The sequence below is a fragment of the Mustelus asterias genome, chromosome 15, assembly GCF_964213995.1.
Source record: "Mustelus asterias chromosome 15, sMusAst1.hap1.1, whole genome shotgun sequence".
Taxonomy (NCBI): Eukaryota; Metazoa; Chordata; class Chondrichthyes; order Carcharhiniformes; family Triakidae; genus Mustelus; species Mustelus asterias.
In genome coordinates, this window is record NC_135815.1 from 63,551,226 (window position 1) to 63,567,983 (window position 16,758).

Consider the following 16,758-nt stretch of genomic DNA (forward strand, 5'->3'; position numbering starts at 1 on the left):
GAAGTATTTAGATATGCACTTGTGATGCCAAGGCATACATAGCTATAGGCCAAGCGCTAGGAATGGGATTAGAATAGTTAGGTGGTTTGTCTTTGGCGCAGATGCAATGGGCTGAAGGGCCTTTTTTGTGCAGTATGCTCTGTGATTGACCTCGGAGAAACAGGACTCCAAACAAGTAGCCTGTCTCTGTCTAGTATTTACCATGATGTGGAGATGCTGGCGTTGGACTGGGGTGAACACAGTAAGAAGTCTCACAACACCAGGTTAAAGTCCAACAGGTTTATTTGGTAGCAAATACCATAAGTTTTCGGAGCGCTGCTCCTTCATCAGATGGAGTGGAAATGTGCCCTCAAACAGTGCACAGAGACACAAAATCAAGTTACAGAATACTGATTAGAACGCGAATCCCTACAACCAGCCAGGTCTTAAAGGTACAGACAATGGGGAAACCATGCAGACGCTATGACAACGGATGAATGGACACCACTCGGCAATCACCAGGCAAGACTGTTCTCTTCCTGCGGGGGAGCACTTCAGCAGTCACGGGCATTCAGCCTTGGATCTTCAGGTAAGCGTTCTCCAAGGCGGCCTTCACGACACACGACAGCGCAGAGTCGCTGAGCAGAAACTGATAGCCAAGTTCCGCACACATGAGGACGGCCTAAACCGGGATGTTGGATTTATGTCACATTATCAGTAACCCCCCCACAGCTTGCCTCCTGGACTTGCAGAATCTCACTTGCTGTTCTGTCTGGAGACAATACACATCTCTTTAACTTGTGTTTAATGCTCCCTCCACCCACATTGTCTGTACCTTTAAGACCTGGCTGGCTGTAGGGATTTGCATTCTAATCAGTATTCTGTAACTTGATTTTGTGTCTCTGTGCACTGTTTGAGAGCCCATTTCCACTCCATCTGACGAAGGAGCAGTGCTCCGAAAGCTTATGGTATTTGCTACCAAATAAACCTGTTGGACTTTAACCTGGTGTTGTGAGACTTCTTATAGTATTTACCATCTCAGAGGTAATAGCAGAAAGAGCCCATATCCAGGTTTAAAATTTACCTGTCCCTCCTCTACACTGTGAACTCAGTGTCATAGAGGTGTACAGCATGGAAACGAGGCCCTTTGGCCCAATTTGTCCATGCCGCCCAGTTTTTACCATCAAGCTAGCCCCAATGCCCACGTTTGGCCCATATCCTGCTATAACAATCTTACCCATGTAATTGTCTAAATGCTTTTCAAAAGGCAAAATTGTATCCACCTCTACTACAACCTGTGAACTGCTAGAACTTTGAACCTGTGTCTGCGCCTTCAAAACTAATTCATCTCTTTGTCTTCTCCCATCGTGTCGTCACTTCTGGAAAGATGGATCACCTTGCAACACAAAGCTTACTACCCTCTGTAGGAATATGCCATTGGACTTTTGATCCTGGACTCTCAAAACTAAATAACTTTTATTGCGATCTTGCCCTATACCTCTTTCTTTTCCTTTTTCCTCTTGTATTGTATGAGTGCAAAATGGGTGGACGTTGCAAAACCACTTTCCCACATTTTCACGTGTGTAAAATAAACCAATCTTATTTTATCATGATCAAGATGTGAAAGAAAAAATATATATATTTATCAGCTGAACTACTTTATAGAATTTTTTGTGTGCTTTTCAAAATGGTCAGTTGTTGAGCTGATAAAATGTCTCCTGCTGATCACCTAATCCATTGCAGCAGTTTCAAAGAAACAATGATCCTGTGGATGATGGGTCTACTCTAGCCAACCTTGAACAAAGGCAAGCCTTTGCGGGTCTTAATCTCTCATAATGGTGCAAATGGCCTAAGCATTAACTGTTCTCTCTCAATGGTTTAACAACCCAAAACCATTGTCTCATAGAACAAAAGGAATCCTGAATCCAATTAAATACTTCAAGAGCCAACATTTTGAGTCTTGATGCTCTGAGGAAGGATCATCTAGACTCAATATTGGCTATATTCTCTCCCCATAGATGCTGTCAGACGTGTTGAGATTTTTCAGCATTTTCTGTATTAGTTTCAGATTCCAGCATATTTTGCTTTTATATTAAACATTTCAAGATTCTAGCCATGGAAATACACCTCCATTGTTCCACATCGAGGAGTAGTGGTGGGAGGTGTCACATGACCTCCCCAAGCACCACTGTTATGTTGCCCTGTGGAATTGAACTCGGGCAGTTACTGTTTGACCTCCAATGTGGATGAGCGCCAGACCTGCAGACTAACTCTCTCTACCTGCCTTCTCCCATCATGTGTGTGTTGTTCCTGTCTCTTGGGTTTGCTGTGCAAGTTATTAATAGAAGCTTCGGATAGCCCAAATTTAAAAGGTTGGGGAAAAAACACTTTTTTGCGGGCGGAAAAAGAGTAGGGAAATTGGGGCCGTTTAAATTTACTCTCTTTCTCCTCCTCTTCTCTCCCCCCCCCCCCCCCCCCCCCCCCCCCCGCCCCCGAAAAACCATCTGTCTGAGTTTGCTGTGGCATTATTAATAGAGGACTCCCAACCTACCTTTCCCCTTCAAGGGGACATTGCCTGCAATACTTTTTCTTTGAAGGTAGCCCATTGTTCAGCCACCATCTTTGCCAACATTTGATTCTAACTCAGTTGCATTCTCATCCCATCAAAGTTAGCTTTCCTCTAATCAATGATCCCTGCTCTGGATTGTTTCTTGTCCTTCTCCATGGTCAACCTAAGCTTTTATGACACATTGATCGGCATGGTATGGACAGTGATCAATGTTGCACCTTTTTTCAATCCTTGCATCTAGCCAGAGATTCCATCCTTGACACCTCCGAAATATCATCATTCTCCAGTACTGTAATGCCATATTTAATTAATACTGCTTCTCTTTGCAACCACACCCCCGCCCTCTAACCTCTATTCCGTTCCTGTCTTTCATAAACACCTTGTACCCAGGAATATTTAACGCTCAGTCCTGCCCTACTTTGAACTAGGTCTCTGTTCATAGATTCATAGTTCCATTTGTCAACAAAAGCCATTTGGTCGCAAAAGCCACACTTTTGCTACCAAATGGCTTTTGCTACCAAATAAACCTGTTGGACTTTAACCTGGTGTTGTTAAACTTCTTACTGTATTGACATACATGCATATTAACCCTGATTTAGGATTTTTTACTTTCCCCCTTACTCTGACTCTAATAACTTTTTATTGCTGACTCTAGTTCTATAACATTCTCCAAGTATTCTATCTGCCTTGATACACTCACTGATTTATCCTCATCATTTAATACTTTTCTACTTCCCACTGCCAGTTTTCTCCTTTCCACTCTGAATTTTCCCTCAGGTTCCCACCCCCCTGCCAACCCAACTGCACTAGCAAACCTCCCTCCGCGTGAGAACATTATTCCCAGTCCTGTTAAGGTGTAACTTGTCCTTGCTATACAGGTCTCACCTACCCCAGAACTGGTCCCAATGCCCTTAAGGCCTCCCTTCTACACTATTTCTCTAATCATATGCCTCTGAGCTGCTCAGTCTTCCTATTCCTATGCTCACTAGAATGTGGCACTGGGGGGAGCCCTGAGGTTACTGGGCACTGGGGGGAGGAGGGAGCCCTGAGATTACTTTGATTTGATTTATTATTGTCACATGTGTTAACATAGTGAAAAGTATTGTTTCTTACGTCCTATACAGACAAAACATATTGTTCATAGAGAAGAAAACGAAAGGGTGCAGAATGTAGTGTTACAGTCATAGCTAGGGTGTAGAGAAAGATCAACTTAATGCAAGGTAAGTCCATTCAAAAGTCTGACAGCAGCAGGGAAGAAGCTGTTCTTGAGTTGGTTGGTACATGACCTCAGACTTTTGTATCTTTTTCCCCGAAGGAAGAAGGTGGAAGAGAGAATGTCCGGGATACGTGGGGTCCTTAATTATGCTGGCTGTTTTGACGAGGCAGCGGGAAGTGTAGACCGAGTCAATGGATGGTTTGTGTGATGGATTTGGCTACATTCACAACCTTTTGTAGTTCCTTGCGGTCTTGGGCAGAGCAGGAGTCATACCAGGCTGTGATACAACCAGAAAGAATGCTTTCTATGGTGCATCAGTAAAAGTTGGAGAGTTATAGCTGATGTGCCAAATTTCCTTAGTCCTTTGAGAAAGTAGAGGCATTGGTGGGCTTTCTTAACTATAGTGTTGGCATGGGGGGACCAGGACAGGGGGGGGGGGGGGGGGGGGGAGAACCCTGAGGTGACGAGGCACTGTCGGGGAGGGGGGGGGGGGGGAGGAGGGAGGGGGGGAGGAGCCTTGAGGTTACGGTTCTTGAGGTCCTCCTTTTTACTTTTTCTAACTTTCTGAAATCTGCTTTCATGACCTCAGCCCTTTTTCTCCCTGCCATTGGTCCCAATGCGGGCCAAGACCTCTAGCTGTTGACCATCCCCCTAAAAAATGTCCTGCAGCCACTCAGAGATTCTTGACCCTGGCAGCAGGTAGGAGCATACTATCCTGGAGTTTCATCTGATGCCTCTGAAATGTCTGTCTGCTCCTCTAACTATGGGATCCCCTACAAGACACAAGTTAGACATTAGCTAGAGCAGGATATACAGTTCTTAGTTCAGTATCATAGGATAGATTGGAGATGTTGGGACTGTTCTGTTTGGAGAGAAGACTAAGAGGAGATTTTAGAAATGCTCCAAATAATGAGGGGTATGGACAGAGTAGGTAAGAAGAAACCGTTCCTGCTCTTAAAAGGATTGAGAATGAGAGGTCACAGACTTAGTGATTTGCAAAAGAAGCAAATGCAATGCAAGAAAAAACTGTTTCATGCAACTGGAATGCACTGCCTGAAAGTGTGGTGGAGGCAGGTTCAATCGAGGCATTCAAGAGGGCATTAGATGGTTGTTTCTATTCAAATAATGAGTATGGGGAAAAGACAGGGAAATGGTATTGAGTTGTAGTGTGGGATTTTCCGGCCGTGCTCACCCCAATGCTGGGAAATCTCGTCTGATGTTAACGGACCTTTGCATGGTCCATGCCCTGCCTGTTATAGAACATAGAACAGTACAGCACAGTACAGGTCCTTCAGCCCTCAATGTTGTGCCGAGCTTTGTCCAAAACCAAGATCAAGCTATCCCACTCCCTATCATCCTGGTGTGCTCCATGTGCCTATCCAATAATCGCTTGAAATTTCCTAAAGTGTCTGACTCCACTATCACAGCAGGCAGTCCATTCCACACCCCAACCACACTAAGTAAAGAACCTACCTCGTACATCCCTCCTATATCTCCCACCATGAACCTTATAGTTATGCCCCCTAGTAACAGCTACATTCACCCGAGGAAATAGTCTCTGAACGTCCACTCTACCTATCCCCCTTATCATCTTATAAACCTCTATTAAGTCGCCTCTCATCCTCCTCCGCTCTAAAGAGAAAAGCCCTAGCTCCCTCAACCTTTCCTCATAAGACCTACCCTCCAAACCAGGCAGCATCCTGGTAAATCTCCTCTGCACTCTCTCCAATGCTTCCACATCCTCCTCCTAGTGAGGTGACCAGAACTGCACACAATATTACAGATGTGGTCTCACCAAGATCCTGTACAGTTGCAGCATAACTCCACGGCTCTTAAACTCAAACCCCCTGTTAATCAACGCTAACACACTATAGGCCTTCTTCACGGCTCTATCCACTTGAGTGGCAACCTTCAGAGATCTGTGGATATGAACCCCATGATCTCTCTGTTCCTCCACATTCCTCAGAACCCTGCCGTTGACCCTGTAATCCGCATTCAAATTTGTCCTACCAAAATGAATCACCTCGCACTTAGTGTTAACCTCCATCTGCCATTTTTCGGCCCAGCTCTGCATCCTATCAATGTGTCTTTGCAGCCTACAACAGCCCTCCACCTCATCCACTACTCCACCAATCTTGGTGTCATCAGCAAATTTACTGACCCACCCTTCAGCCCCCTCCTCCAAGTCATTGATAAAAATCACAAATAGCAGAGGACCCAGCACTGATCCCTGTGGCACACCGCTGGTAACTGGTCTCCAGTCTGAAAATTTTCCATCCACCACCACCCTCTGTCTTCTATGAGATAGCCAGTTACTTATCCAATCGGCCAACTTTCCCTCTATCCCACACCTCCTTTCTTTCTTCATGAGCCTACCATGGGGAACCTTATCAAATGCCTTACTAAAATCCATGTATACGACATCAACTGCTCTACCTTCATCTACACACTTAGTTACCGCCTCAAAGAATTCAATCAAATTTGTGAGGCAAGACTTACCCTTCACAAATCCATGCTGACTATCACGGATTAAGCTGCATCTTTCCAAATGGTCATAAATCCTATCCCTCAGGACCTTTTCCATTAACTTATGAGTCTTGTGCAGGCGGGATTGTTCATTTAGAGAGCCAGTGCAGACACAATGGGCCAAAGTGCCTATGATTCTGTGACTTTATTTAATATTTAGCCATTCTTTGTTTTTCTATTCTGTCCAATCTTCCGACCTGCCACTAACCTTCTTGGAATGGCAAGCTTTTCCTTTCAATTTGATACTATCCTGAACTACTTTAATTAGTACATCCTTCCTCTTGTAAGTCTTTCTTTCTCACTGCAATTCATCTTTATTGAGTATTATGAAATATCATCTTAACTGTCTGCTAGTGCATCTCTACTGACCTATCCCTTAAACCAGGCTTAGCGGATCACATTTCTTTCTTGGAGGACTCATTATGGATGGCATGGTGGCACAGTGGTTAACACTGCTGTCTCGCAGCGCCAGGGACCCAGGTTCGATTCCGGCCTCAGGTGACCCTGTGGAGTTTGCACATTTCCCTGTGTCTGTGTGGGTTTCTTCCAGGTGCTCCAGATTCCTCCCACAGTCCAAAGTTGTGCAGGTTAGGTTGATTGGCCATATTAAATTGTCACTTAGTGTCCCAGGGTGTGTGGATGAGGGGGATTAGAAGGGTAAATATGTGGGGCTACGGGGAAGAGAGCCTGGGTAGGATGTTCTGATGGAGAGTCAGTGCAGACTTGATGGGCTGAAAGGCCTGCCTTTTGTACTGCCGGGATTCTATTCTATGATCAAATTTCAGAAAGACAAAGTTTGGCACAACAATAAATTGAATTTCAAAAGAAGTTTGGGTTTAAATGAAAGAAACAATTACTGAGCAAATCTACAGAAAAGTCATAGCAATAAATTGTTAAGTTTAAAAAATAGTAAATTTACCTGAGTGTGAGAGGGTTAGTGTATGTGGGTGGGTGAGTGACAGTGGATGTCTGTGTATGGTGTGGTAGTGAGTGAGTGAGAAACCTGAAACTAAGCATAAGGCAGACTTACTCTCATCTCAACAGACTCTCTGGATGGGATTTTATGGCCTCACTGATCTCGAAACCATAAAATCCTACCCGCGGTCAAAGGACTTTTCCATGGCCACCCCTCGCCTGCTCTGATTGCCGTGGTGGGCGGGGTGGTAAAACTCCAGCATCTATGTCCCACTCTCACCTTTATACACTTAGTCTTTTGTACTCTTCCCACAACACCGCCCCCCCCTCCTCCCCCACGCGCATACACACTCAGTTATTCCCTCCCAGACAGTCACTCCCTCCAGTGCACACACCCAGGCAGTCAGTATCTCGCTCTGCACACACACTAATCCCACATATTCACCACAGCACCATCTCCTCCCCAGGCCCACTGATACTGGGTCCTCCCCAGGTCTTCTAAGGCCTGGGCCTCCATGGGTTCACCAAAACTCTGACATCTGCAGACCCGCCAAAACTCCCTACTCTGCAGAGATGCCAAATCTGGCTTCCTGGCCCCCAGTCCTGTCATACCTTCACTTCCCTTGGCCAGGAAGATCTCAGCACATTCTTCCGTGCTGGTGTTCACTGCTGCTCTAATCAGAGACTGTTTTTCTCTCTCATTTGCTGCTGATAGGCTGACTTGTGAGCCTATCAGACTATGGGTGAGAGTGAGTGAGAAACCTGAAACTGAGCGTATTGCAGCCTTACTCATCTCAACACTGGAGGGAAATAGACCACTGATTGGAGGAGCAACTCGATGAAGATTCTTCCATTTAAACATGCCTCTTTGACAGGAACTTGGAAACTGGATCAGGGGCTGCATAGACAGACTTCAGATGCTGCATCTGACCTGGTGAAGCATAAATACCAGCATTGACCAATTGGGCAAAATAGAAACATAGACACATAGAAAAACTACAGCACAAACAGGCCCTTCGGCCCACAAGTTGTGCCGAACATATCCCTACCTTCCAGACCTACCTATAACCCTCCATCCTATTAAGCTCCATGTACTCATCCAGGAGTCTCTTAAAAGACCCTATTGAGTTCGCCTCCACCACCACTGACGGCAGCCGATTCCACTCGCCCACCACCCTCTGTGTGAAAAACTTACCCCTAACATCTCCCCTGTACCTACCCCCCAGCACCCTAAACCTGTGTCCTCTCGTAGCAGACATTTCCACCCTGGGAAAAAGCCTCTGAGAGTCCACCCGATCTATGCCTCTCAACATCTTGTACACCTCTATTAGGTCTCCTCTCATCCTTCGTCTCTCCAAGGAGAAAAGACCGAGCTCCCTCAGCCTATCCTCATAAGGCATGCCACTCAATCCAGGCAACATCCTTGTAAATCTCCTCTGCACCCTTTCAATCTTTTCCACATCCTTCCTATAGTGAGGCGACCAGAACTGAGCACAGTACTCCAAGTGGGGTCTGACGAGGGTCTTATATAGCTGCATAAATAACCTGTTTCAATGTTATATATTCTATGGCTGAAATTTTCCATCCTCGTTCACGGTTGGGATTTCCCAGTGCCACGAAGTGAATGGAATTTTGGCTGGAATGCCAAATATTTTGTCCTCAACCGCAATTGGTCCCACCGTGGATGAGACTGGGAATCCCGCCTTATGTATGTATATTTTGACTGAATGAGTTGAAGTCATCATAATAGGAAGGATCAGTCAATTGCAGCAAAAATATACCATAGAATAATGGGTGACAGCTATGAACTGAAACCTGAGAGGTGGTCTGATGTGCATTTTCAAGACTGAGAGGTTGTTACAGGATAAATGGTGATGATTTCCACTGGTCAGCAAGACCATGATGAGAGGCATAAATTTATGATCTCAAAAATAATTAAAGAGCAGATTAGAAAATAAAATAACATGGACGATGAATGAAACACACAATCCTTTGGTGCATACCCTAACATGAGTCATATGCAAGTCCGCCTTGTCTTTGGTTTCGATGCTTTTTTCAGTAATTTTGTTCTGGCCAGTTGAGAAGGGGTGGACTGACTCCTCTCTATTCAACCTCCTCGAATGGTCACCACTAATGTTTAAGTTTCTTTTTACGATGATGTGCCTTTTCCAAATCAGAATGTATTTAACTATTTAAGCCGTGAACAATAAGGAGCTAATTAAATAAAGTCAACGCAAGTTTATTAATCGGAGAAAACGTAACATTAAGCGTTCGGCCCTCATGCAGTCATTAGAGTACATGCACCCATCCACATACACACTAGATTTTTAAACGTTGCAGTCCATTTGGATTAACTGGTTTTGTCGATTCGGTCAGATGTTTCAATTGTTACAGGATCTCATTGACAGATTTATAATAATTGGCTTCCAAACCAGTTAATGCACTTGTTCTAAAATAAAGAGCTTTCAGCCTGTCTCTTCTGCAGAAGTCTTTTTTTTTTGCAACCTCTTTGCTGCGGCTGCCATCTGGTCTGTATACTTCACCCATTATGTACTTCCAAGGGCTTCTAGGTGGGTCTGTCTTGCTTAATAAGTTCTTTGCATTTACTACCTTTTCCTTAAACAGTGAGTTTCAATGGATCCCTGAATAATAGGAGATGTCACTGTCTATGCACTCCCCTGAGAGCGACTTGTTCGTTTTTCACCTTCGCCTCGGAAGATGGTCTTGCATTTTAAGTAGTTTGCTCTATCTGATGACAAAACTATAACATTTCCAGTCAGCTGAAAGGTTCAAAAATCATATTTTCAAAAATAAAGTGGCATAATATTTTTCATATCTTAAAACCATAGACAGCCCAACCTGACCCTATTGAGGTCCAACGACAGCAAGAAATTCAAAGGAGGGCACTTGCCAGGAGACGAGCCAAAGCACAGCTACGAACTGGAACTCCACACCCTGTAGAGGGAAGATTACACACAGAGGTACAAACAGGTATGGTTAGTAGAGATCAGTGTTCAAAACATATTCCCCACTCTTTTCAAGCCTACTGCTTTTGGTTCCAAAGCTATCATCATTGTAAAATGCTGGCTTTCACATTGAAGTATAGATTGTGGTTTGCTGAATAAAGTTTACCACTTATGGGTGTTAAGAGATCTTCCAATCTTCAGTGTTGTGGATTTCTTGTGTCAAATGATGAAAGTGCTAAAAAGGGGAGACAATGGAGTGGTATTGTTACTGGACTAGTAATTCGGAGATCCAGAATAATACCCTAGGGACCAAAAAAGAAAATGCTGGAAAATCTCAACAGGTCTGGCAGCATCTGTAAGGAGAGAAAAGAGCTGACTTTGAGTCCAGACGACCCTTTGTCATTTTCTCTTTTGGTTTCAGATTCCAGCATCCGCAGTAATTTGTTAATACCCGAGGGATTTGGGTTCAAATCCCACCATGGACAGATGGTGAAATCTGAATATTATAATAAATCTGGAATTACAAGTCTGATGACCATGACACCATTGCAGATTGTCATAAAAACTTATGTTTCACTAATATCCTTTAGGGAAGAAATCCTGTGGTCCTTACCTGGTCTGTCTTTTTGCAAGTCTTAGTGTTACGACACAGAGGTTAATCCCCTTTACCTTGCAGTGTCATAGAGTCATAGAGATTTACAGCATGGACACAGGCCCTTCAGCCCAACTTGTCCATGCCACCCTTTTTAAAACCCCTAAACTAATCCCAATTGCCTGCATTTGGCCCATATCCCTCTATACCCATCGTACCCATGGAACTATCTAAATGCTTTTTAAAAGATAAAATTTACCCGCCTCGACTACTACCTCTGGCAGCTTGTTCCAGACACTCACCACCCGCTGTGTGAAATAATTGCCCCTCTGGACACTTTTTTGTATCTCTCCCCTCTCACCTTAAATCTATGCACTCTAGTTTTAGACACCCCTACCTTTGGGAAAAGATATTGACTATCTAGCTGATCTGTGCCCCTCATTATTTTATAGACTTCTATAAGATCACCCCTCAGCCTCCTATGCTCCAGAGAAAAAAGTCCCAGTCTATTCAGCCTCTCCTTATAACTCAATCCATCAAGTCCCAGTAGCATCCGAGTAAATCTTTTCTGCACTCTTTCTAGTTTAATAATATCCTTTCTATAATAGGGTGACCAGAATTGCACACAGTATTCCAAGTGTGGCCTTACCAATGTCTTGTACAACTTCAACAAGACGTCCCAACTCCTGTACATTGAACATTGCAGCGCAGTACAGGCCCTTCGGCCCTCATTGTTGCGCCGGCCAGTGGTACCAATCTAAAGCCCCTCTAATCTACACTATTCCAATATCATCCATATCTTTATCCAATAACCACTTGAACGCTCTCAACATTGACGAGTCCACCACTGCTGCAGGCAGGGCATTCCACGCCCTTACTACTCTCTGAGTAAAGAACCTACCTCTAACATCTGTCCTATATCTCTCTCCCCTCAATTTAAAGCTATGTCCCCTCGTGCTAGCCAACACCATCCGAGGAAAAAGGCTCTCACTATCCACCCTATCTAATCCTCTGATCATCTTGTATGCCTCTATTAAGTCACCTCTTAACCTTCTCCTCTCTAACGAAAACAACCTCAAGCCCCTCAGCCTTTCCTCATACGATTTTCCCACCATACCAGACAACATCCTGGTAAATCTCCTCTGCACCCTTTCCAACACTTCCACATCTTTCCTATAATACGGCGACCAGAACTGTACGCAATACTCCAAATGCGGCCGCACCAGAGTTTTGTACAGTTGCAGCATGACCTCCTGGCTCCGAAACTCAATCCCTCTACCAATAAAAGCTAACACACCGTACGCCGCCTTAACAACCCTATCAACCTGGGTGCCAACTTTCAGGGATCTATGCACATGGACACCCAGATCCCTCTGTTCATCCACACTACCAAGTATCTTACCATTAGCCCAGTACTCTGTATTCCTGTTACTCCTTCCAAAGTGAATCACCTCACAGTTTTCCGCATTAAACTCCATTTGCCACCTCTCAGCCCAGCTCTGCAGCTTATCTATGTCCCTCTGTAACCTGTCACTTCCCTCCGCACTGTCTACAACTCCACCGACTTTAGTGTCATCCGCAAATTTACTAATCCATCCTTCCACGCCCTCATCCAAGTCATTAATAAAAATGACAAACAGCAGTGGCCCCAAAACAGATCCTTGCGGTACACCACTAGTAACTGAACTCCAGGATGAATATTTCCCATCAACCACCACCCTTTGTTTTCTTCCAGCTAGCCAATTCCTGATCCAAACCACTAGATCACCCTCAATCCCATGTGTCCGTATTTTCTGCAAAAGCTTACCATGGGGAACCTTATCAAACGCTTTGCTGAAATCCATATACACCACATCAACCGCTTTACCCTCATCCACCTCTTTGGTCACCTTCTCAAAGAACTCAATAAGGTTTGTGAGGCACGACCTACCCTTCACAAAACCGTGCTGACTATCCCTAATCAAATTATTCCTTTCCAGGTGATTATAAATCCTATCTCTTATAATCCTTTCCAATACTTTGCCCACAACAGAAGTAAGGCTCACCGGTCTATAATTACCAGGGTTGTCCCTATTCCCCTTCTTGAACAAGGGGACAACATTTGCTATCCTCCAGTCTTCTGGCACTGTTCCTGTAGACAATGACGACACAAAGATCAAAGCCAAAGGCTCTGCAATCTCCTCTCTAGCCTCCCAGAGAATCCTAGGATAAATCCCATCCGGCCCAGGGGACTTATCTATTTTTACCCTTTCCAGAATTGCTAACACCTCCTCCTTATGAACATCAATAGCATCCAGTCCAACAGCCTGCATCTCAGTACTCCCCTCAACAACACTGTCCTCTCCAGTGTGAATACCGACGAAAAATATTCATTTAGTGCCTCTCCTATCTCTTCAGACTCCACGCACAACTTCCCACTCCTGTCCTTGACTGGCCCTAATCTTACCCTAGTCATTCTTTTACTCCTGACATACCTATAGAAAGCTTTAGGGTTTTCCTTGATCCTACCTGCCAAAGACTTCTCATGTCCCCTCCTGGCTCTTCTTAACTCTTTCTTTAGGTCCTTCCTGGCTAACTTGTAACTCTCAAGCGCCCTAACTGAGCCTTCACGTCTCATCTTAACATAAGTCAATGTTCTGACCAATGAAACCAAGCATGCCGAATGCCGCCTTCACCATTCTGTCCACCTGTGACCCCACTTTCAAGGAGTTATGAACATGTACCCCGAGGTCTCTTTGTTCTGTAACTCCCCAACGCCCTACCATTAACTGAGTAAGTCCTGCCCTTGTTCAATCTACCAAAATGCATTACCTCGCATTTGTCTAAATTAAACTCCATCTGCTATTCGTCAGCCCACTGGCCCAATTGATCAAGGTGTAATCTGCTTAATTATTTGGGAAGATGTTATCTGTTCTTAATTAACGTTTAGAGATTTGTTAACATAAAGGCCTGACATTCGCTTTAAGTGAAGAACTAACCAGGTATTTTATTTAAATAACCAGGAACTTTAACTTAACAGGTAACGTATTAACTAAGGTACAGTTCGAGTAAAATGATGTTCGGGTAATACAAGGAACATTCATTACCCAAAACAGTAATAACGGAAGTTTAGTCACACAAAAAAATATATACAACCAGGTATGATAGCGTTCAGAAGTTTGGAGTTCTTCTGTAGTTGTCCACTGTCTGATTTGGTACTTTTTGCTGGTTAGAAGGGTGAGTTATCTTAATGCCCATCTGAAGCTGGCAGAATTCACAACCAACTGCTCCAGTTGATCTAACCGCCCTTAACTGACTTTAACTGCTCCAGTTGATCTAACCGCCCTTAACTGACATAACTGCTCCAGTTGGTCTGGCCCTGCTTCTGGTTGGACTCCTAGCTCAACACCTGGTGGAACTGAACTGAACTCTGGCACTTGAGTTCCTGTTTAATACCCTTGATGTCCTATCCATTCCCTGTACCCGGATTGACTGGAGGTTCACAACAGCAAATTCAAATTTGATAGGTTCCCGATCGCTGATTATCTTTAAACTGATAGGTTATTAGCTGAGAATTTTTTGAGGAGGTAACTAAGTGTGTAGATGAAGGTAGTGCAGTTGATGTCATATACGTGGATTTTAGTAAGGCGTTTGAAAAAGTCCCCCACGGTCGGCTTATGAAGAAAGTAAGGATGTGTGGGATAGAGGGAAGTTTGGCCGATTGGATAGGTAACTGGCTATCTAACAGAAGGTGGTGGTGGATGGAAAATTTTTGGACTGGAAACCGGTTACCAGTGGAGTGCCACAGGGATCAGTGCTTGGTCCTCTGCTATTTGTCATTTTTATAAATGACTTGGAGGAGGGGGCTGAAGGGTGGATCAGTAAATTTGCTGATGACACCAAGATTGGTGGAGTAGTGGATGAGGTGGAGGGCTGTTGTAGGCTGCAAAGAGACATAGATAGGATGCAGAGCTGGGCTGAAAAATGGCAAATGGAGTTTAACCCTGACAAATGCGAGGTGATTCATTTTGGTAGGACAAATTTAAATGTGGATTACAGGGTCAAAGGTAGGGTTCTGAAGAATGTGGAGGAACAGAGAGATCTTGGGGTTCATATCCACAGATCTCTGAAGGTTGCCACTCAAGTGGATAGAGCTGTGAAGAAGGCCTATAGTGTGTTAGCTTTTATTAACAGGGGGTTGGAGTTTAAGAGCCGTGGGGTTATGCTGCAACTGTACAGGACCTTGGTGAGACCACATTTGGAATATTGTGTGCAGTTCTGGTCACCTCACTACAAGAAGGATGTGGAGACACTGGAAAGAGTGCAGAGGAGATTTACCAGGATGCTGCCTCGTTTGGAGGGTAGGTCTTATGAGGAAAGGTTGAGGGAACTTGGGCTTTTCTCTTTGGAGCGGAGGAGGTTGAGAGGAGACTTGATAGAGGTTTATAAGATGATGAGGGGGATAGATAGAGTGAACGTTCAAAGACTATTTCCTCGGGTGAATGGAGTGGTAACTAGGGGGCATAACTATAGGGTTCATGGTGGGAGATATAGGAAGGATGTCCGAGGTAGGTTCTTTACTCAGAGAGTGGTTGGGGTGTGGAATGGACTGCCTGCAGGGATAGTGGAGTCAGCAACTTTAGGAACATTTAAGAAGCTATTGGATAGGCACATGGAGTACTTCGGGATGATAGGGAGGAAATAGCTTGATCTTGGTTTCAGACAAAGCTCGGCACAACATCGTGGGCCGAAGGGCCTGTTCTGTGCTGTACTGTTCTATGTTCTATGAGTGCCTTCTTTAAACTCATAGGCTAACATAATGCAAACCTGCAGAGCCCATTACCAAGGCAACCCTGTTGCTTGGCTTTTGGTATAGCAATGTTTTATCCTGTGTGCTTTGTATTTAAACATTCAAGTATTGGACACAACTAGCTTTTGAAGGCATTGTCACAAAGCCAGCTTTTAAAGGGACCACGCACTGTTTTCGTTCCCTCTAGCATTTTTTACAATTATTTTATATCTTTATAAACATTCATTATATCTTTACAAAATCAACTTCACAACGCTTAGCCAATATGAATCCTCTGAAATGGCCGAGCAAGCCATTGAGTTCAAGAGCAATTAGGATGGGCAATGTTTGCTGGCCCAGCCAGCGACATCTACTTCCAGTGAAATAATGATTAAAAACTCCAGTAGAATATATTCCCAGCCATGTCTGAATGTTTCATTCTTCTAGCTTGTTAGAAGAAGAGCATCACAAGATCTAAGAGCGCAGTCTTAGGACTTCGTTCACCCCGCCCCCTGTTTGGCGTAACAAGGTGGTAAGATTGCGTGTGAAGCGCAAAATCGGAAACGTGCCAGTTTCATGCTGTTTCTGATCTTGCCAGTCACTTCTTCTGGGCATGAATAGCTTCATGCTCAAAATGGGTGAGATGTGCGTTAGCATGCATTTGAATGGATTTCAATATCATTATTGGGGCGGCACGGCAGCACAGTGGTTAGCACTGCTGCTTCATAGCTCCAGGGACCTGGGTTCGATTCCCGGCTTGGGTCACTGTGTGGAATTTGCACATTCTCCTCGTGTCTGCGTGGGTTTCTTCCGGGTGCTCCGGTTTCCTCCCACAGTCCAAAGATGTGCGGGTGAGGTTGATTGGCCATGCTAAAATTGCCCCTTAGTCTCCTGAGATGCGTAGATTAGAGGGATTAGCGGGTAAAATATGTAGGGATATGGAGGTAGGGCCTGGGTGGGATTGTGGTCGGTGCAGACTCAATGGGCCGAATGGCCTCTTTCTGTACTGTAGGGTTTCTATGATTTCTATGATTAGTGAGTTTGGCACACATTGCCCCCCTCACTTACTTTAACCACCTTGTCAGTCAGATGTCACACTGGTGAGAATTACAGCTTCTCTAAGTGTGGTTCAGGCACAGCAGTGATGAACGTGACAACCTCTGAGCACCAACCTCCGGCGGGGGGGGGGACTCAGCTGCAGCCATGGTGTGGGGTCGAGTGTGGGGC

At 44.7% G+C, this 16,758-nt stretch overlaps 1 protein-coding gene across 1 annotated transcript in view; it reads left to right on the forward strand.

Annotated features, from left to right (window-relative positions):
- The window catches only part of rsph3 (radial spoke head 3), a 160,036-nt gene that overhangs the window by 19,076 nt on the left and 124,202 nt on the right, over positions 1-16,758 (forward strand). Inside the window, exon 2 of the mRNA XM_078229990.1 lies at positions 10,055-10,196. Within this exon, the coding sequence (XP_078086116.1) occupies positions 10,055-10,196 (142 nt within the window). The remainder of the gene's footprint in view (positions 1-10,054; positions 10,197-16,758) is intronic.